At 41.4% G+C, this 22004-nt stretch overlaps 1 protein-coding gene and 1 long non-coding RNA gene across 11 annotated transcripts in view; one reads left to right on the top strand and one right to left on the bottom strand.

The window, feature by feature from the left end:
- ITPR1 (inositol 1,4,5-trisphosphate receptor type 1) overlaps positions 1-22004 on the top strand; it is a 319039-nt gene that overhangs the window by 23235 nt on the left and 273800 nt on the right. For all 10 annotated transcript variants that reach the window (XM_070576706.1, XM_070576704.1, XM_070576711.1 and 7 more), the window contains one exon: positions 2910-2980. In XM_070576706.1, the coding sequence (XP_070432807.1) occupies positions 2910-2980 (71 nt within the window). The remainder of the gene's footprint in view (positions 1-2909; positions 2981-22004) is intronic.
- LOC139076114 (uncharacterized) lies at positions 786-11931 on the bottom strand. The gene is made up of 2 exons (XR_011527388.1): positions 11848-11931; positions 786-1085 (listed from the first exon to the last, which is right to left on the bottom strand). It is a non-coding gene; the product is annotated as an uncharacterized lncRNA (long non-coding RNA).

Below are 22004 nucleotides of genomic sequence, written 5' to 3'. Positions count from 1 at the left end.
TCCTTTTCCATCCCTCATGGTTGAACATTTTATCCTCCTCTTATTTTTCAGCAATAACAGCAACAATCATAAATAGCAGTGGTAACCACTTATATGAGTCCTATGGGTGTTTGCAGTGCTGTGCTAATACTGTACATACATCATCCCTTTAATCCCCAAACAGCTCTTTATGGCGAGCACTCTCATTATCAGTGTTTATGGAGGTGAAACCTGTGAGCATCAGAGAGGTGAACTACCTGCCCAAGGCTTCACAGCTTCAAAGACTCAGGACTCCAAGACCAGTGCTCCTAACAGTGCCCTTGGCATGGCAGACTTTCCTTTCCCTGGCTTTCCTGACTACCTCTCTGGCTGAATTTGGTTGTCATCCTCGCTGTCTGCCCACAGTTCTTATCTGGATGCCCTGTTAAACCTCAACCCCACCTTATGCCCCATCTTTCTTCTGTGGCCCTTATTTCTTTTAATGGCACCACTGTCTTCATCATACTCAGGCTCGCTTCCAGTCAGTTGCTGAGCGCACTCTGTACCAGCCCCTGAAATCTTAGTGCCTCCTTTTCTTCTAGAGCATCCACTCTTAGAATTCCTATAAGGAACAAATTCTTTGCTTTATAAGAGTTTTCCTCAAGTATTATAAACAAATTAATGATAAGGTCCCCTCCTTTTTCTACAATGTGAGGATGGCTGTTTTTTGAATTTTGAGCTCTAATACTTCAAGCGAGTATTTTATTTCCTTGGTTCCTTGCATATATTTGGAGATAACTGATTAAAAATGTATTTGGAAAATTAAGTTTGATCTTCTTTTTGCTTTTAATGTTTTTAACACACATGGAGCACCAGTTGTGGATGAGATGAGTGACTGCCGGTTTTGTGGAACTCTGTGTCTAGCTCCCCAGTCCGGTTCCATTTATGTAGATGGTGATTACCTCCGAATGGCTTTATTGACTCACTGAACATTAGATCTCCAGTAGGACCTTGGAAAGCGCATGAGCGTGCATGTGCAGCATCAGAGATGTACTTCTGAATCACTTGCGGAACTTGTGAAAAATAAAGCTTCTTGGATCCCATCCTGGAAGATGTCTTTAGGAGGCCTAGGGATGATGGGGACCTGGAATCAATATATTTTAGAAACAAAAAGTCTGATGAACATCTCCCTCCTTGAGAATCCTTGAGACCAACTCTTTGATTTTGTGGATGAAGAAACTGAGACCAGGAGGAGTAAAGTGGTGTAGTCACTGTCATGCTGCCAGTAGTGGCAGAGTGCCATCTACAATTCCTTTTACTTCTAGCCTAAACTGAGGCCCTTTCTCCTGCCCCTTCCTCCTTGTTTGAGAACTTGATGATTAGTCAACCCAGCCTGCATTGGATTCCAAGGCATCCACCTCCTTTCACATATTATGTTAGATCTGATGGCTTTACTGTATTTACGCTCACAGGGACTCGGGTCGGGGGTTATACATGCACATTCTGCTCTTGATTTTTGCATAAAAACTCAAGTCATTGACCACACTGTCCCTCTTGTTGATGCAGAGGGGTCTTGTGTCTTGGAGTCAAAAGAGCAAACTGCTGGTGTGCTATTCTGGATATTTTGATCCACCCACCAAATAAATAACCAAGCACCTAGCCTGGGCAGGAAAATGTACTAGCCCTGGGCATCTTCTGGACCACAAAGCAGGCAGCTCTCTGCCCTCATGGAGCTTGTAGCCTAGTACACTGTTTGTGCTTCAGCCTAGTGAGATTGGGAGGACAGAGGAGGAGATGCAGAGAGGGCCTGGAGCAGGAAAGGTTTGGGGAGCCTTTGTGGAGAAGGCGGGGGCTCTGAAGCAGGGCCTGGAAAGACAGGCAGCACCTTAGGAGGTAAAAGTGAATTTTGGAGGAAGGAGCAGCAAGAAGAGAGGCCAAGTATTTAATGGTACCTTGCCTTCGGGATAAGCAGCAGCCCAGAATAATGGAAGAAACCCTGGAAACCCATAGCGTATTAACTGGGAGCAAGTTCTGTGGTCATTTGGAAAATGAGCCAATCCTACCAATATCAGTTTTAGGAATTGAACAGGTCATTTAAACTTCTCAGAGCCTCAATTTTCCTCATCTGTTCAAAAAATATACATATATATTTTAAAAAATTGCTTCTTCTAAAAGAATTGTACAAGTTAGCTTGGTCAGTCAGGACTTTAAATGCTGGATCTTTATGTAATTTGGGGCTGGTTAATTGTAATTTTTTGCGCTTTCACCACTACCTGCTTTTGAAGCTCCAAAGTCTGTCCTTATTTCCATCCGTTTGCTCTTGCGGTTCCCTCTACGTGAACAGGTTCCCCTCTTCCTCATCCTCCCCCTCTGTTTCAACTTCCAGTAGTTCCAAGATGACCTCTCCTGCCAGCAGCTTCTCAGATGGCCTCAGGCACAGTTAGTTTTTGGCTGTATTTTCTTCCTTCTCTTCCAGCCCTTAGGTTATATTCTCCTGATCAGTTTGCTTTTGTGGCTCCTGCACTAGCTTTGAGCTCCCTAAGGGCAGGGACATGACTCATTTTCATCCTCACATCCCAGAGTCTAGCACGGTACCTGGCACAAAGTGGGCCCCTCAGCTACCATTAGTTGAAGGCACTGACCCTTTGCAATGCCTCCCGACTTCAGCGTTATTGGATGTTGTGCTCAAATCCATTATGGATGTGGTTAAGGGAAAGGAGCCACAGAAAACAGTAGCTTAATGTGCCCACTGCAGAAGCAGAACCTTGGGCTTTGGATTCGGTTTAGGTCCCTGCATAGGAAACCTGTAGTGTAAACAGGTCCCTGACAGGAGAATATGGCAGCCCAAGTTTTGCACAAGAACAGCCCTGGTATTTGATTTTTGCGTAGTGCTTAGGTTTTATTTGCTTAGACTTGGCTTGATGTCACCTTTATCTTCGTCTTCTTTGCAGCCTTGTTGATGATCGTTGTGTTGTACAGCCAGAAACCGGGGACCTTAACAATCCACCCAAGAAATTCAGAGGTAAGCTGGTGATTTTCCTGGAGTGGGTACTTTGCCTCGCTTGAAAATTTATGAAATGTGTTGCTGTGTGTGGTCTTTTTTTTTTAAAGCAATTGTAAGTTTATTTACTTATGTATTTTTCTAAAGTGTGATTTCATTTCTGAGATTATGACCTCTTGAAAATGCATAAGTAAGTTTACTGTCAAGACTGGGATGGCTTTTATTAGGGCCTTAATTTGTCTATTGAGTACATGTTGGTAAGTGCTAATTCAGCTTAAAGCCTTATGTTTGTGCAGAAACGTCTCCAAGCAAATAGGATTTATGGATCTAGTCACAGGGCACATGTTACTTCTGGAGATCTCTCTGCTCCTTTGGGGGCTCTCCTGTTCTTAAATACCTCAACTTGGAGTGAGAAATTCTTTTTTTTTTTTTTTTTTTGAGGAAGATTAGCCCTGAACTAACTACTGACAGTCCTTCTCTTTTTGCTGAGGAAGCCTGGCCCTGAGCTAACATCCGTGCCCATCTTCCTCCACTTTATATGTGGGATGCCTTCCATAGCATGGTGTGCCAAGCGGTGCCATGTCCGCACCTGGGATCCAAACCGGTGAACCCCAGGCTGCCGAGAAGTGGAACGCGTGAACTTAATCGCTGCGCCACCGGGCCGGCCCCCCGAGAAATTCTTGATGATTGCATTTTTTGGGTTAAATCACGCAGGCAGGACAGCCTTCCCACCAGTAGCCTACTAGTGTTGGCTTTCATTTTAGGCCTCTTGCATTTGGTGTCTTCCTCAGAGGGTAGCTTAGTTTATTCCAAGAGGTGTTTAAAATATAGTTGGTACCTTAAGATGATAAACATTGTGTTTTTATTTTTTGTTGTGGTGGTGGTTAGTGGTTTTCAGCTGTAGCTGCGTAGTGGGAGAGATTATCTGAGAGAGATTTTAAATTAAGCAGATACTCAGGGCCCTACTCCAGACCAATTAAATGATCTCTGCAGGTTGGAGCCCGGGTACTGGCATTTTTTAAGGCCTCCCAAGTGATTTTTATATACAGCCAGGGTTGAGAATCCGTTGGGTTATGTATTTGACTAATGGCCTCAGTCCCAAAGGGCTCAAATCTTGCCATTTGCAAATTATATCAATTGAGTTATACCTTCTTATTATCAGGTGAATTAGAAACTGTTTGACCTTTTTTGAATGAAATGGAAGGCAGACGTTCAGGTGGAGAGAAGCCATTTGGAAGCTGTTTGGTGTTGAGAAGCATCCCGTTGGCATGAGGCTGTCAGGAGAATGTTCTCACCTGGGGAAGGGGCTTTTCAAAAAAAGAATTGTTGACATGAGTGCTGTGTGACAGGAACCTGAGGTAGCTGTTGCCTCTGCTGTCTTTTCTTTGCAATCCCTCCTTCATACCTTTTTCCAAAACAGAATCCTGAATGCAGCAGAAGTGAAAGATTTGAGCTAATGATCCTAATCCAGTCACTTGTAGCATTAATTCCTTACTCTGAATAATAGATTGTGCCTCGTTTATCTTTTAACAGAGCCGAGATCAATAGACTTGGTGCCAGGCACTGTGCTCAGGGCTCTGCCTGCACTTTTAACTCATGGAGTTGTCTGTCCACCCTGTAAGGGGATCGACCCCCTCAAAGGTTGAGGTTAAGTAGCTTATCTGGGATCACACAGCTGGCGATGATGGAGCGGGAGCAATAGTTCTCAACTTTGCCTGCACAGAGAAATCAGCTGGGGGACTTTAAAAAATACTGACGTCTGAGTTTCACCCCCAGGGATTCTGAGTTAATTGGGCTTCGAGAGTTTTGAAAGCTCCCCAGGTGTTTCTCTTGTGCAGGCAAGGTTAAGAACCAGTGCTGCTAAAACCTGGGCTATAAACTCCCAGCTCTGTTACTTAGGGGTGAGCTGGTCCAGGCTTGGCTTTTGCAGCTGGGACCAGGTGGAGGGCTGAGAGTCAGGAGTCATTGCTCGGGTCCAGTGTGAGCTCATATCCCATTCTACACACAGGCCTTGGGTGTTGGGAAAGGGACCTGGGAAGGATGTTAAAGCACTGTATGAAGTTAATCAGTAGCTATTTGAATACAAGGTTAGAACGTTAAAATAAATAGGACTGTAGCCAGGGGAAGTCAGAAGAGATATATATGTTTTCCTGGCACTGGGGTAAAGTACTTAGATGTATATCTGGTGGCTGATTTGAAGGGACTGTTGTGAAATGAAAGCAACACTCTGTGGAGGCCCTTTGGAATGAAGTAAACTCCGTTAATGGCCTGGCCCAGCTCTATAGGTTGTTACGTGACAGTGGCTTGATTTGTTGACTGGCTTTCACCGTCAATTAAAGATAAAGGTTTGTAGGTTGTGAGGTGCTTTGTACTTGTGGGAAAATCTGGTTCAAAACAAGCTCTGCTGCAGGCTTCGAGAATGTAGGTCAGGACTGCCTCATTGCTCGTGCTGAACGGGGGGCCCTCTGTGCACAGGTGAGGAGCCCAAGCAGACTCCCTTTGCGAGCAGGGGGCCAGGAGGGGCTCTTCCACCTTAAAACCTGGGCAGAGAGGATTTAAACATTTTCCAAAGCATCCCTCCAATTCTCATGCAGCATACTTAAAAAAATTTTTTTTCTAAAATAAAGTAAAAGATCTCTCTTCTGGAAGAAGGGAGTCCTGCCTTTCCAAATGCAAGTGTATTTTGAAGTTGAAGTCATTTTGATGTTCAGCAATTGTGCATATGGCAGTTGGGCAATTTGGAGGCTTTTCTGGTCCGTTTTCTTGCCGTGCCTTTGCACCCTGGAGTTTAACAAACACATATGGAAAAGTGAGATGCTGGCAAGCAGCCGGATGGCATGATGGAGTCTTTATCTGGGCAATCAGCAGAGCTACATTTAGTCATTTGGCTTTGCTGTTGCTTCCATTGTTTCCTTGCCAAGTTATTTCCTATATTGAGAACCATCGTAACCTGTTCCTAAGTAAATGGAAACTAAAGGCCTGTTTATGCAATACTCCCTGTGGCTTCTGACTTTGGGTTTTTAGTTTTGTGAGCCCCTCTTGGTATCTGTCACCCTAGTGCTTAATAACGTAGACCTTAGGATCGGGCTTGTGGTGTTCACGTCCAACTTCCACTAATTCTTAGCTAAGTGACCCTGACAAATTGCTTAACCTCCATGAGCCTTGGTTTTGTCATCTGTAAAATGTGAGATGATGATAGTCCCTGCCTCATAAGGTTATTGTGAAGATTAAATGTATGTTTAGAATTTAGTACTGAGGGAGACTGGCCCTTAGTTACGGGTTCAGTAAGCCTTAGTTATTCTTTTCTAGTCCCAACGCTTAATACAGACCCTGGCACTATAAGTAGTGGCAGAAGGGAAAGAAACTATTTGTGACTCCTTTAATGCTATGAGAGTAATTATGTAGTGTTTTTCTTTTTGTCTTTATTTTTTTTATTTTTATCTTTTGAGGAAGATTAGCCCTGAGCTGATATCTGCTGCCAAGCCTCCTCTCTTTTTTTTTTTTTTTTTTTTGCTGAGGAAGATTGGCCATGAGCTAACATCCCTGCTCATCTTCCTCTACTTTATATGCGGGACACCTGCTACAGCACGCCTTGATAAACTGTGCGTAGGTCTGCACCTGGGATCCCAACCAGCGTACCCCAGGCAGCTGAAGCGGAGCACGTGCGCTTATCTGCTGTGCCACTGGGCTGGTCCCTCTTTTTGTCTTTAAATGCTTTTGTGGGTAGGGGTATGCACATGGATCCCATGGGCCCAGATTTGAGGCCCACTGTTCCCATATTCAAGCTGACGTGACCTTGATAGATTAATTTTTCTGAGCTTGTGTCTTCACCTATAAAATGGGGGAAAATAATTTCTTCCCTATAAAGATAATACGATTGAAGAAAATAGGGGTAAAGAGCCAAATGGAGTGGTTGGTACACAAGCCTTGCTCAGTGACTGGTAGCTATTATTTTTCACAGTAGATGCTGAAGAATTGAACTATTGAACACTCTTGCTTCTTTCTGATGGGTAAAAGTACATTTCCAAGTGAATTTCTTTTTTTGTAATTCCCTGGAATATATCTCCTGCTCCTCACTTTTTCTATAGGAGGAAAAGATTGGCCGCACATCTGTTTCACATAAGCCAAGTCTTTTTCATTATCCAAATGAATTTTGGACAGCATCCCTGTCCTCTAGGTGATGAGAAGAGCTGAGATGTAGAATAATTCATTTACTTTAGTCCCTTTGTTCATGTGGTACCATTTTAAAGCACCAGTGTCCATGGAAGGTAAGGCAGAGTCTCTTTTCTCCCTGATGTGCTGGCTCTGCCCATAATCGTAAAAAAATAGGAAAGGCAAACATCACATTGAAACTAGGAACAGAAACTTTGTGGTTGGTGAATTCCTTCTTCTATATTATCTTTTCCTCTTCCACTCCTACCCATCTATTCCTCCTACTAAATATAATGGCATCTTGCACAAAGAAAAGATGGAAACCAACAACCAGTCTCCATATTGATCTCAGAATCTCTGCTGTTTGAAATACAACCTCCAGGGTTGTTGGAGTAGAATTAAGGACTGGGGCTTTCAGGAAATAAGATAGACTTTAGCGTTGATCATGCCGTTTATTGTGTGATCTCCTTTTTTAGATTGGGGCAACAGTCAAGTTCTTGCCCTCAAAACTTGATCTTCTCCATTCAGTTCAACAGGCTGATCTTGGCCCCAGATTCTTAGTGTGAGAGATTTTTAATGTTGCAGGAACCCCTTAGTTTCAGAAGAAAAGCTATTTGAAGGGAAACACAGTTTAAGATGGGGAGAAGTTTGGGCAGGGAACGGTGAGGAGAAAGGAAGCATTATGATGTCATTCAGTGGTTTATATGGATTGGGGAAGAGGTCATAGATCAGGCTGAAAGTGTGGATGAGCTAGGTAAGTATTCCTTGTCCCCTGTATTTCTTCTCTCCCCTCAAGTCAAGTTGGTTTCAAGCACAGCAATCCACTAAGCTATTGTATTGTGAAAATGAGTGTTCAGCTCAACAAGCATTGAAGCCCTACTGTGTACCAGCTGTTGGCCTTGGTTACGGGTGGAAAGCAAGATGAGTTAAACACAGCCCCCTTTGTTTTCAGGAGTCATAGATTTTCATGGAGAAACAGGCCCACATCATAAATAAAAGTAGCCAACATTAATAGAGCATTTACTTTATACAAAGTGCTTCCCATAAATTCTCTCTCTCTCTTTTTTTTCTCCCCAAATCTCCCCACTATATAGTTGTATATTTCTTTTTAGTTGTTGGTCCTTCTAGTTGTGGCATGTGGGACGCCACCTGAACATGACCTGATGAGCAGTGCCATGTCCACGCCCAGGATCCAAACCCGTGGAACCCTGGGCCGGCAAAGCGGAGGGCACGAACTTAACCACTAACCACCCCCTAACTTCTCTCTTTTAATCTGTGTAGCCTACCTATGTTCTCACTATGGACATGAGGAAGTGCAGGCTCTAGTTCTCCATTGGGGGTACAGAAGAAATTGAGTAATTTACCCATAGTCGGTTAAATGTCACTTAGAAATGATGATCATTCATTCCACAGACATTTATTGGACACCTCCTATGTGCCAGCCATCTATCCTCCAGGGAGGAAAGATGCAGGAATTCTCAAGGAAGTCAGTGCCACTACACAGTTAAAATCTTTAAGGAACTTGCTTAGAGTAATTTGTTGTCCACACAGTAGCTGTTTATGTGCACGTAGAAGCAAAGCGAGTGAACTATCTTCCTACATAGTGTAAAAATTGTCCCTGCAATCTCCTGGTTTGCTGGGGCCAAGTAGATGATGACGCTTTTCATGTGCATTTTCTCCTTGAGCTTTGCAAATGCTTCCTCAGCCCAGGGTGCATCTGTTTTATGCCTGATGCCATTTTGGCTGTTAAGAATTGAGCATCTTGGCCCAGTGTCACATGACTTGTGAGTGTCCAAGTCAGGCCAGAACCCTCTCCCAAAGGCCTGGGCCCAGTGCTTCCCCTCTGTGCCCTAGGGACCCTTCTCCACACAAAGCACAAGAGTTCTTTCAAGCCATAGCCTTTGTCACCTCCAGTCTCTAAATGAGAATGGGCCAAGTTATTACTTTTCTGTTATCTGCTGAAGCTCTTTAAATGAGGAAGAAAGCCAAGTGGGAAGATGGAAACCCCAGACCCTGTTGACTTAATGTATTTTTAACTATCATCAGGACAAGCTGTGGGATATGCGATATGTTACCTGCAATATGATTTGAGTCGTGTTTGTAGTGCGAATGAGAGTCTGGACTGGGGCAGTGTAACCTGGTCTCTGGGCATCCCCACGTTGGCTGATGACTTCTGATTGCTCAGCATGTGTCCTGCTTAAAACAATGACAGCCCAGAATCGTGCTCTCAGGATGATACTGGGAAGAGGAGGAGGATGTAGGTTGCCTATGACAAGCCAGTCTTGGACCTAAAGTGTAGCCATGAATTTGAGGATCAGACTTGTGGCCTTGTTATTTTTACTGGACCCTTCTTCCCTTAGTCCTAGAGTGCTTGTACTCTGTCAACCCATCTGTTAGGGGCCTTGTGGATTTAGTAGGATGGCTTGGTTGAGAGAGAGGGAGAACAGTTTCACATCCCATGCAAGCTCTTTGTGAATTGGCCCTGACCCTTCCAGCAGCTTTGAAAGGGGCTTCAAATAAGAATGGCATTTTTCATGATTGAGTGATAAGAAGTACTTGAGTACCAACAATCTACTTATCTGATCATAATTTTGCCTGTAATTTTAATTAAACTAGGGGCTGGTCCTTAGCAGGTGTAGCAAAACTGCTAAGAAAGGAGTAAGGAGCACTATCTGACATCAGAGCTAGTGTCCAGCTCAGTGTCTGCCACCAACTGCTCTGATACTTTGGGGGAATCTTTTCATCTCTCCAGACCTCAGTTTCCCCATCTGTTAAATGGAGTTTAAGTGAAGCGACTTCCAAGATCCCTTCCAGCTTGAAACTTTGTGCTGAGTGCCAGAAATAGGCTGGTTAACGTTTTGTAAGAAAGCGTTGATGTTCAGGAGCTTTGTGCAGTCCGGAAGTCGGTTTCTATTCCTTTGAGATTACAGTCTTCTTTGTCAAGTTAAGATGAATAGATGGAACCCGCCAGGCCTTACTCTGAGGCCAGATGGGGACATAGTCAGGATCTTGGTTTGCAAAGGTCATCTGGACTTGGGTGGCCATAACAGACTCACTGGCTTAGCTTTCTTTCAAACTACCCTGTTTGCTGCACGTTGTCTTAATTGTTGCTAAGGAACATTGTTTCTTCCTTTTTTATGGCAAGGTCTTGAAGGAATGAACCCATATCTTATTTATTTTTAAATACCCACATGCAAAATGGTGGGCCTAACTTAAACTGTGTTTGTTCTTTTGATTCTAATTCATGGCAGGCCTTTCCCAGTGGGGTACAGAACTTAGTTTCTGCCTGTCTTGTTAAATAAGGCAGAAAAATCAGTCTATTTAAGGTGCTTGTCAAGTCTGTGCCTTGAGGCATACTGAAGGTTTGCACTGCAGCTTTGTAGGAAAGCCTCTTGCAACTTGTTCTGTATTCATAAAATCAATTCAAATTTAATAAAAAGATTAATAGGTTTTTTATAATCTTCATTTCAGATTTACCAGCTTATCTCAATCTTGCACCAACAGACTCCATTTAAAGGGAGCAACACTGTAATTTAAATCAATTCCCCGGGCAACACAGAATGCTCACAGTGTGTTACACAATCACCGGGATGGTGCCTGCTGCTTGATTATGCTGGAGTCCCACACACTGCGCGTGTGCCTTTCTGGATGTCTGCCTACTTGCTCTAAGCTTTGAGATCCCTGTCTGAAGGCTCTGGGCATCCTGCGCATGGGCACGAGAGAGCTTCTGCTTACTCTGATGCCCTGGGCAGCTTCCTCTTTGAATACCTGAGTCACTCATGGAAAGTAGACCCCAGACCCCTATTTTATATTCATTTACTCATAATAATTCATTTGCTAATGGAGAACAAATTTCAGCTCTATATGCATAAAATGCTTCCAGTGCAATGCATATGTTTACCTTGTCATCTAATTGAATCTCAGTATTGCTGTTGTGACTTCCTCCATTAAGCACAAAATCACTTTGGACATGGAGCAAGTGTAATGGGGTCATATTGTCATACTGTTATATGGTTCTCCTGAAAGCAGGACAGAGTGGTTGATTAAGGACTTTTTCTTTTGGCGAAGGCTCTCATAATCCTGTCTTGAGAGCATTGATGAAGATATGTGGTGAATCACTTGAGCTTATGACAACTCTTTCTCTTCCTTTTCTGACAGATGAGGAAATTAAAGAGATTTTAGGAAGTTTCCTGGGGTCAGAGAGCAATTCCGTGTCAAAATTGGGGTTGGTACACACCCTGGGTTTCCACCAACACTGTTGTTCAGGCTGCTGTGTTTGGACCATGGATTAAAAATTTTTTTGTCCCATCACCCTAGGTAATTAATGATAATTTTTTTTTGAGGAAGATTAGGATTGAGCTAACATCTGCCACCAATCCTCCTCCTTTTGCTGAGGAAGATTGCCCTGGGCTAACATCTATACCCATCTTCCTCTACTTTATGTGTGTGACGCATGCCACACCATGGCTTGATAAGCAGTGCTAGGTCTGTGCCCAGGATCCAAACCGGTGAACCCTGGGCCGCTGAAGCAGAGAGCATGAACTTAACTGCTATGCCACTGGGCCTGCCCCAATAATGTTTTTTGTAAATGCAAATGATAGTGAACACCTTGTGTAGTGCTTACATGCATTAATTAATTTAATCTTATTTAATTTGTTTAGTTTCCTTTACATACGTTAATTTATTTAACCTTCATAACAACCCCAAAAGGCAGCTACAGTGCTATAAAAGCTTACCTTCCTTTTGTAGATGAGGAAACTGACATGCAAAATGTTGAGTATTTGGTCCAAGATTACATAGCTAGAAGTGGCAGAGCCAGGATTTGAACCCAGACATTGTGACATCAGAAACACTCCTTTAGAACGTTTAATTTCAACTCTAAACTGCCTTTAGAAGGGGACTGGCCTTAAAGTATCCCTTTACTGGATTTCTTAATCAGTTTTCTCCTCTACTATCCCAAAATATGTCATTGGGAGATGTGTTGACACAGGAGCAAATGTCTATACACTAGAGATGCACACTAACTGCCTTCTTAACAACCTTGAGTATAGTATTTGTCACAGCTGTCTTCTATTTTTGTCTCCTCAGCTGGATTTTGGAGCCCCTGGAGGGAGCAAATCTTACCCTACACTCCTGGCTCAGTGCCTGCCATAACGCTAGTCTTTGGTTAAAAACTAGTTGAAAAGGAATTAATTTTTTTTCTAAAATGTTTTTCACTGTTTCCAATTCTAGCAGTGTTTTCACCGATGACATTTTAGGTCAACCGACAGCTTTTTTTTTCTTCTTTTTTTTACATCGATGCCTTATGCTGTCCTATAATCTCTTTCCAAACTACTTGAGTCTGGTACTTCTAAAAAGATTTCTTACAGTTGACTTGTCTTTTCCCTGGAAAGTAGACTGGCTTCATCCTCTGAGAGTGTCTTCTCCTTGACCCCCCAGTGTTTGATCTTTTTTCTCTCTTTTATGCCTGTAGTTTTAAGATTCCTTGGCTTCATTCAATATGCGATCATGAAAAGCGAATAATTATGAAGTACCTCCCTCCTTTGTGTCTGGCCTTTTGCTCTTGACCATTGGAGTACCCCTGTGGTCTGGGTGGTATTATGATCCCCACTATACAGTTGGGCACCCTGAGCCCAGAAAGGGTCAGTAGCCAAACTGGACCCAGGATTTGAACCCACCTCTGGAGGTCTACGAAGTCTCTACTTAACCACTCAAGTGAATTAATGGAGGTGAGCTGCTCAGGAAACACCTGGGGCCTCTTATCACATCCTGGAGTCCTCATTTAAGAGGCATATTGCTCAGTGGGACTAAAACTGAAGGTGGGGTAACTAGGAGGACGTCTCAAAACGATTATGTTCATGTTGAACGATGAATCATTGAGAGAACTGCAGACATTTTAGACCAGCTGGGGCAACAGCGTTCCTCTCCTAAGTTGCTGCAGCCACCTCCTGGCTGGTTTCTGCATTTCCCCTTTTGCCCCTGCATATGGGCACCCCCTCCAATCCACCACTCACTGCTGCTAGAGTAATCATGCAAATTTGATGATGTCACTTGGCTGCTTGGAGCCCTCGGTGGTTCCCCAGTGATGCTTAGGATAAAGGACGTACTTTCAGGGTTCGCATGGCCCTGCATGAGTTACCCTCATCTGCAGTCCCCACCCCATGTTCTGTGCTCCAACCAGACTGATTTTTTGCCTTCTGGCAGTCAGTGTACTTGCTCTGCTCTCTGGGCCCTTGCATGCCCTTTTTCTTCTGAAATGATCTCCCCATCTGTGCCATTCCTCCTGGGATTCCCAGTCTTTCTAATGCGCATTCATCCTTCAAACCTCAGACATCCGCCCTGGAGTGTCTTTGCTGACTCCTTGTGTGCAGATAAGCTGCTCCTCCCTCTACACAGACTCTGAAGCCAGACTGCTTGGGTTTGACTCTCACTTCTGCTTTTTTTGCTGGTTATATCATCTTGGACACATTATTTAACCTCTCAGTGCCTCCATTTGCTCATCTTCAAAATGGGCAGATTATTATCTGCACCTCACAGCGTTTTTGTGAGGATCAAAGGAGATAATTCCTGTTAAGCACTTAAAGGATACCTGGACCATATTAAATGCCGTAAAACTGCATCATTGCTGGTGTATGACCTTGCTGTTACCCGACTCCATTAACTGTGAAGTCAGAAACTGTGCTTGTCTCCCCTAAGGCTTTGCATTGGCTGTGGCCTATAGTAGGTACTTAGATATTTGTAGAATAAATGAAAAGAGACCCATAAGGCATTGCTTGTGAAACGAATGTGCAGGGAATCACCTGGGGATCTTGTTAAAACATGGACTCCTAATTCAGTAGGTCTGGGGTAAAGGCTGAGATTCTGCATTTCTAACAAGTTGCCATGCTCATGCAAAGCTGTAAGGAGCAACTGACAGTTGTCTCCCCTTATTTTAGGGCTGTCATATTGTGAGATCCGTTCAGAGCCCAGAACAATAGAGAATTAGGGCCAGCAGATCAAAGTGACCAGAGGCAATGTTTTAGATTTCTGGGACTTGCTTCTGACTGTGAGTGCTGAGCGATGGCTCAGGGAAGAGGCCTGCTTCTAATTATCGTTTCCCCTCATTCAAAGGGGACTGACCATTTGCCAGGGATGTTGGAGAGGGAATTTCTGCTGTGGGACAGAGGTTAGGTAGATGATCCCATTTGACTGTGAGTGTCTGTGTTTTCCCACCAAAGGACCCAGCTGTTCCTTCTGTTTTTGCTTCCTGTGGAAGCCCCGTGGTTGGGGGTGTTGGGTCAGCTAGCAGCTGGGGAACGTACAGATACGCTTTCCCAATGAGAACCTCTCAGGGAGCCAAATGTGTTCAGTCCAGCTGGTAGAGAACACTGCAAAGCAGTGGAAGGATGGAATTATTGAATATTTGAAAAGGTGAATAAATACGAAAAATAAAATCCTTTCTGTTCACCTTTCTGAATATTTTAAAAGTGAACAAATATAGAAAAGCAAAAACAAAAAGGTCCTGTTGAATATCTGGTTTTAATGAGTAGGTCAGATGTACTGGGGAGGCCGTAGAGCATAGAGGTTAGGAGTGCTGGCTCTGGAGTGAGATACGGGTTCGAGTCCCTGCTGTGTGACCGTGGGCAAATTATTTACCCTCTTGACACCTTAGTTTCTCCACCTGAGGACTAGGATTAATAACAGTATGGAATGGATGGGACTGTTTTAGGATGAGATGATGCATGTATATAGCGCAGTGAGCAACATGCCTAGCACAACCCAGGCACTCAATAAGTAGTAGCTGAGTAGCTGTTGTGACTAAATCTCCAATTAGCAGTTTTGAGGACATCACTTAGGAAGATCAAACATGGCCCTTGCCATCTCGTAAAACATTGATATGTCTGTTTTAAAATTTCAGTACATGGAGTATACAAAGGTATCCATAGCCAGCCCGCTTTAACCTTTCTGAGTTTCTTAAGATTTTGTCGCGTGTGCCTCATCATTGAGAGGGAGCTGTGGAGCTTGTGGCCTTTTGAAGAGAAGTCATCGGCCTTTTCTCTAATTGCACAAGCCCCGATCAGTTACTAATGGGGCATTTGCTCAAGATGGTAATCCTGCCTTGTGTATAGAATGACAAGCCTAGCGAAGAGAGGAAGTTGTGTTTATCTTAACCCAAGCAGCAGGCATTCCAACCACTCTTGACAGACAGGAGGAAGATATTGCCAACCTGCTGCTTTCCTGAACGCTGCCCCTCCCCTGCCACTGTGTGTTTTTTGTAAGTTCGAAGGGGTTTCTGCCAGTTGGCCTGCAAGAATGCCTTTCTCTACCTGGCTTTGTAGACAGTTGAGCTCCCAGGAGAAAGATGTCCAGTGGCTACTTCCTTGGTAGTATTGGCCAGGGTGGAGACACTTCTCCCTAAGGTGAGAGGCCAGCATAACGCCTGTAGAAGGCAAAAATTGTGCTTGTGTCCATTGGCACTGGTTTGGGGAGATAAGTGGAGAGTGGCCACAGATATGGGGAGAATAGTCCCTTCAAAGAGCTGGTCTTTTTTCCTTTACAAAGCAATAGCTGGAGGTCAGTGCAGAAAAACTCCAATTTGAGCAGTTGCAATAATGGAGAAAATAAGTTGGGCAATTATTCCTCTTATTGAGATTTAAAAGTTCCTTTTTTCATCTGGTATTTTTCCGGGTACATTTATGTTCCAATTTGGGTGCTTCTGAAATGTCGGGATGTTTTGTGCTGCTAAAATTATATGTGTCTAAAACTGTTAACAGTGATGACACTTACATATAAGCTCACTTGGACTTAACACTAGCAAATTTCTCTGACTGAAGTTCCCTCTCTCCCCAATAACTATTCCCAGAAATTTGGGATTTCAGGTAAAAGTAGCAAAGAGAATAGTCTAGCCTAGCTTTAGCCATCAAGTGGAGACCTGCCTCTTGAGAACTTTGCTTCAGTCTTGTCGACAGAGAATACTGGGGTTTTGTTGCCATAGTTTCAGTGAAAAATTTGACCTTAGCTACAATAACATACTGTTAGAAAGAACTAGCTAATCGGTTTTCTAAAATTAGTGTTCTCTAGTACATAAACCAGTAGGAACAGAGTACTTAATTAAATATTATACAAGAATATAAAAACCCAAGGGAATGCTGTCCCTTGATCTGGGCAGGGGGAGGGAGGAAAACCCATAATCATCCTTTACTGGTCTCTTGTAATGTAGAAGAACTTTTCTTCCTTTCTTTTTTTTTTTAAAGTTAGCATTGACTTTATTTTCAGATCGTTCAGGAATGAATATGTAAAGCTTGTTGAGAGCAAAACAGAACATTCAGCATTATTTCCAGTTGTTCCCTACAGCGTACAGGGTACCGACTAACAAAGCAAAAGGTGAAAATGATGTTGGGCTAGGATTCTGACAAGGAGACTTGTTGGTGACCTCATAGTCTGCTTGATGAGAAGGAGAGGCATTTGAAAAGTTATTTCCTGCCCAAAAGCTGGGTGTTTTTGAACTACTAGATTCTAGACTCTTGTTCCCTTGAATGCTTAATATTTGACTGAGGAGCTACCACCTCCTTGTTGGCCTCTCATCCTGAGTTCTGAGTACAGCTGTTTCTCTTTCCCTCAACCCAGGGTCCATTAGTCTTTGAGTGCTGACTTAGCGCCAAGCAATGATCTGTATGTAGATTATGTAAAATTTGGCGTGTCTTGTCACCTGCCTATTAAGAACTCCTGCAATAGCTCATCTTTTTTGTCAATGGCTGAAAATGTTACCAATATTATGTCAACCCGAAAAGCTGTGGTTCCATTTCTGGAGCAAAGTAGGTTTCAGGTTTTGTGGTTTCAGGACATATGTTCAAGTCCCTAGTTGACATTATTGTCTAATTTTTCCGTCGCCTGCCGTGGGTGCTGCAGAGGTGCAATTGAGTTCATCTGTTTGCCAGGCTCATTACTGATTAGAAACATTGCTCAGGATTTTCTGGAACTCCCATTGTTGTATCTCCTTGTCAATTACATCTTGATAAATGTTCCCTCAATTTCATTTTTATGATTTTAGCATTTTTTTTTTACCTTAAAACAATTCGTCAATAGGATTTGAAGCGTTGGGTGCATATAAGGGAATATAAACTTTTTCCATTTGATTTTTTTCACCATTTTGCATGTTTCTGTATTGGCTTCTTAACTATCACAATGGAAAGTATGCTCTTGGCAAGACTCTTAGAAACATAGTCCCAAAGGTCATTGGATTGTGCCAGCTTCTTGACTATTTGCAAGGTCATCTACCTGAACGAGTAGAAATGGTCCCTGCCTTTAAGGAATTTGCAGCCTTATGAGGAGAGATGAGTGAGAACCACTTTGAAGATTATTCTTGGAGAAATTGAATCCTAGACATGTTTTTATTCCCCTGATGCTCATTTGTTTCCATCTATTCTAATTTGAATTCATCTTAATAGCTTAAGAAAAAATGCAGTCAGAGAGCTTGCTGGAAAGGTGACAGCATAAATTTTAAAGTACTTGTGGTTGACCTGGCTTTCGCTACCCCTATGTCCTCAGGCCTTTGCATTAATATGGATAACTGAGCTGATGATAGTTAGCAAATATCATTGAAGAGGTTGGATGTGTCAGATTCGTTGGTAGAATGGTGAACTAGTCAGGACTCTTGATTTCGGTGATAGCCAGCTTGAACTAGCTTCAACAAAAAGGGATTTTATTGGCTCAGAGGATCCTGGCTGAATAACTGAATTGCACGAAGGGGGGGGGATGCAGCAGGGGCTCAGGAACAGACCCATTCAGGCACTGAGTACCTTCAGCAGCCTATGTCCATCTCTCAGCTCTTCCTCTCTACGCACATCTACCACTTTGTGTTCTTGTCCTGTTCTCATCTAGTTTGGGTGTCAAGGTTATACTAAAATGAGTTATGAAGTATTCCCTATTTTTCTGTTCTCTGGGAGAGTTTGTGTAGCATTGGAATTTTCTGTTTTTGGGTGAGTAAAGTGATCTCAGCCATATGTTTTCTTTATGATTCAGTTTCCTTATGACTTTAAAGAGCTATTTCTTCTTAAGTCAGGTTTTTAAGTTCTGTTTTTCTAGAAATATATCCACGTTATCTAAGTTTTCAAAACCTGTAATATCCTCTTTTTATCTTGCTAATCCCTGGAGTGTCTGGTTTGGTCCCTGTGATAGGTTTAAGAATGTCCCCTCTGCCCTGTGATGTCCACTTTGTAATCCCCAGAACCTTTAAATATATTACTTTATCTGGTAAAAGGGAATTCACAAATGTGATCAAGTTAAGGATTTTGAGATGGGAGGATTATCCGGGATTTCCAGGTCTGCCTGATGTAATCATGAGGGTCTTTATGGGAGGGAAGCAGGAGGATTAGCGTTAGTAGCAGGAGATGTGAGGTTGGAAGCAACAGGTTGGAGTGATGCGGCCATGAGCCAAGGAGTGCAGGAAGCTGGAAAAGGCAAGGAAATGGATTCTCCCCTGAAGAGGATTCCAGAAGGAATGCACCTGTGCTGACACTTTGATTTTAGATTTCATGACATTAAGAGAATAAAATTGTGTTGCTTTAAGCCACTAAGTTTTTGGTAATTTGTTACAACATCAACAGGATTACTATAGTAATGTTCCTAATATTATGTATTTGTGTGTTCTTTTTTCTGCATAAGTATTGACACATGTTTTTCTGTCTTATTAGTCTTCAAGGAAAAACATTTTGGCTTTATTGATGCTATTGTAGGTTGGTTTTGAAATTCGCTAGTTTCTGCCCTTTATTATTTTCTTCTACCTTCCTCAGATTTTTCTACTCTTCCTTTATTACTGTTTTGAGTTAGATAATCAACTCCAAATTTTGAGCCCTTATTGAGAAAATTGTAACAGAAGCATCTAAAGCTATAAATTCCCTTTAAATATTGCTTTAGTTATATCCTACATATTTTGATAAGGTAGTATGTTTTTGTTCTTATTGAGTTCTAAATATTTTCTTATATCTTCTATCATTTCTTATATCTATGAGTTATTTAGAAGTGTTTTATATTTCCAACTGTATGGGGGATTTCTAGTTCTCTTTTTAAAACAATGTTTTATGACTCAGTTTTATGTTGTTCAGATAATATGATCTGTATCATATCAGTCCTTTAAAACTGGAGAGGCTTGTTTTATGGCTTAGCAAGTGACCAATTTTTATCATGTTCTGCTGTGCTTGAAAGAATATGCATTTTCCAGCTTGGGGTGCAATAGCCTATATATGAGTTTATTTATTTATTTTTTGTCTGCTTGATATATCAATTGTTGAAATTTCCTGCTATTAATTTTTGGGGGTTATGAAACTTCTATATTCTGACTATGGTGTTGGTTATGCAATATATATACATATTAAAACTCTTAGAACTGTATACTAAAGAAAAAAGGGAATTTTGCCGTATGTAAACATTTAAAAAGGTTTAAAAATTTCCCACTATGACAGTGGATTTGCAGGTTTAAGGTATTTTTAGTTTTTCTTTTCCTGAAGTTATGTTAGTAAAGGCTAACTCTTGTGAAATTGTCATAGCTTTCTGGTGGACTAAGCATTTGTTCATTGTATAGGGAACATTTTTATCTGTTTTATGTCTTGAAGTCTGTTTTGTGTGTTATTAGTATATCCACACTAGAATAGTTTTAGTTAGTATTTATTTGGTATAACTTTTTCTTAACTTTTAAATTATCTGCCATTATGTTTTAGAGAAGTCTCTCATAAACTACACATAACCAGATTTTTAAAACTATTCTGAAGGACCCACAACTAAAATATACAACTATATACTGGGGGGATTTGGGGAGAAAAAAGCAGAAAGAAAAAAAGAAAAAAAAAAGAAGATTGGCAACAGTTTTTAGCTCAGGTACCCATCTTTAAAAAAAAATTAAAAAAAAACCTATTCTGACCATCATTGTCTATTAATTGGAATATTTAGTCCATATATATTTGTTATAATTACTGATGGTTTTAGATTTACAATCTTAGTTTGTGGTTTTCTCTTTTCCCTCAACATTTTTTTATGTGTATTTTTTCCTTTCTTGCCTTCTTTAAGTTTCATTGAAGGTGTTTTTTTTTTGTTCTCCATTTCATTTTTTCCCTCTACTAGCTTGAGGGTTATATTTTATATATATATAGCAGTTACCCCAGATATTTTAATATATCTATTTAATTAAGTCTAGTGTTAATAACTGTCATTATTCTCTGCTCCAATACAAAGACCTTAGAACATTTGAATTCCTGTCACCCTCTCTCAGTATATACTCTTGTTGTTCCTAATGTTATTACTTTATTTTTAACTTAAACCTGCATATTAGATATGATTTTGATTTATATTGTCATTTTTTATTGACTTTTATATTAGTATTTACTAAATCATCTATCTAGGATATTTATCTTTCTGCCTCAAAAACATCCTATAGAATTTAGAGGATCTGTTAGTAGTAAATTTTCTTATTTTGTCTGAAAATATTCATTTTATTTTTTTGGAAAATTTCACTTTTACAGTCACGTGCCACATAATGTTTTGGTCAACAGCAGACTGCATATATGATAGTGGTTCCATATATGCAATTAGTATCATATAGCCTAGGTGTGTAGTAGGCTATACCATCCAGGTTTGTGTAAGTACAGTCTATGATGTTGCTCACAATGATGAAATTGCCTAGTGACGCATTTCTCAGAGTGTATCCCCATCATTAAGTGATACAAGTGATAGTTTTGCTTGGTATAAAATTATAGGTGGATGGATACTTTTCTTGGCATAACTGTTTTTTGGGGTCCCATTTTTGCTGTTAAAAGCAATTAGCAGAGACTTTGCTCTGTATTTTGCTCTATGGTTGACTTTAGGATTTTCTTTCAGCCTTTGATTTTCTGCGCTTTTATTGGTATGCGTCCAGGTGTTGATTTGTTTTCATTTATCCTGCATGATATTTGTTAGATTCTTAGATTTGAGATTGTTTTTTGCTAACGATCATGGAAAATTCTGAGCCTTTATCTGTTGGAGTACTCCGTTTCCCAGTCTGTCTGTTATCTTCTGGAACTTTAGTTAGGCTATGTTTCTTAACCTCTTCCTCTTTTCCATCTTTACTCTCTAGGCTGCGCTCTGGATAATTTCTTCTGATCTGTGTTTGTTTACTAATTCTGTTTTATTCCAATCTGTTCTTTATTCTTTGAGAGTTTAATTTCAGTTATATTTTTCATTTCTAAAACTTCTATTTGTGTCTTCTAAAAATGTTTGGTCAGTCTCATTCCTCCATATTTTCAAGCCTCTGTTTTACTTCCTGTTACTTAAAAACCATAGTTTCAGAATATTTTATCTGTGAAAATTCCAGTCAGTGAAATATCTGCAGATCATTTATTCTGTTTTCTGTAGAGGCTGGTTCTGAAAATGATGTCTTGTTTCCCTGTGTGTGTTGTGATTTTTGAGCATCAGCTTTGTTTCTTGGAATTTCATTTGTGGGAATTCTTTGAGGCCTGGGTTAAAGCTACGTTGCTCCAGAGAAAATTGTTTCCTTTTGCTAGTTGTCTGAGGTGCCATAACTCAGAACTACTTGAAATCAAATTCTCTGCCTAAAGTTTTCTTTAGTTTTATTTTGTTTCTTGTCTGCTTAAAGTTCAAGGATTTTCACACAATATGAATCTTGGTGATAAACTAGTATGAGGGCCCACTTGTGTATATGAATTATTAGGGGAATTTTCTCTCGTATACCCAGAGTCAAAGTCAAGATGGACAACTTATCTTACCCTCCCATTTTCCAGGGTGGGTTTGTTTCTTTTTCACCTTTGCTTTGAAGCTGTAACTACTTGGGGGCCAACGCTTTATGCAAGGGTCTCCTAGGAGTCTTTTGATCTTGAGTAGGCTTAAAGCTTTATCTTCTGTACCTAGCACAGGTATCAAAATGGAA

Source organism: Equus przewalskii, chromosome 15 (assembly GCF_037783145.1).
Source record: "Equus przewalskii isolate Varuska chromosome 15, EquPr2, whole genome shotgun sequence".
Classification (NCBI taxonomy): Eukaryota; Metazoa; Chordata; class Mammalia; order Perissodactyla; family Equidae; genus Equus; species Equus przewalskii.
This window is presented reverse-complemented; position numbering and strand designations above follow the sequence as displayed.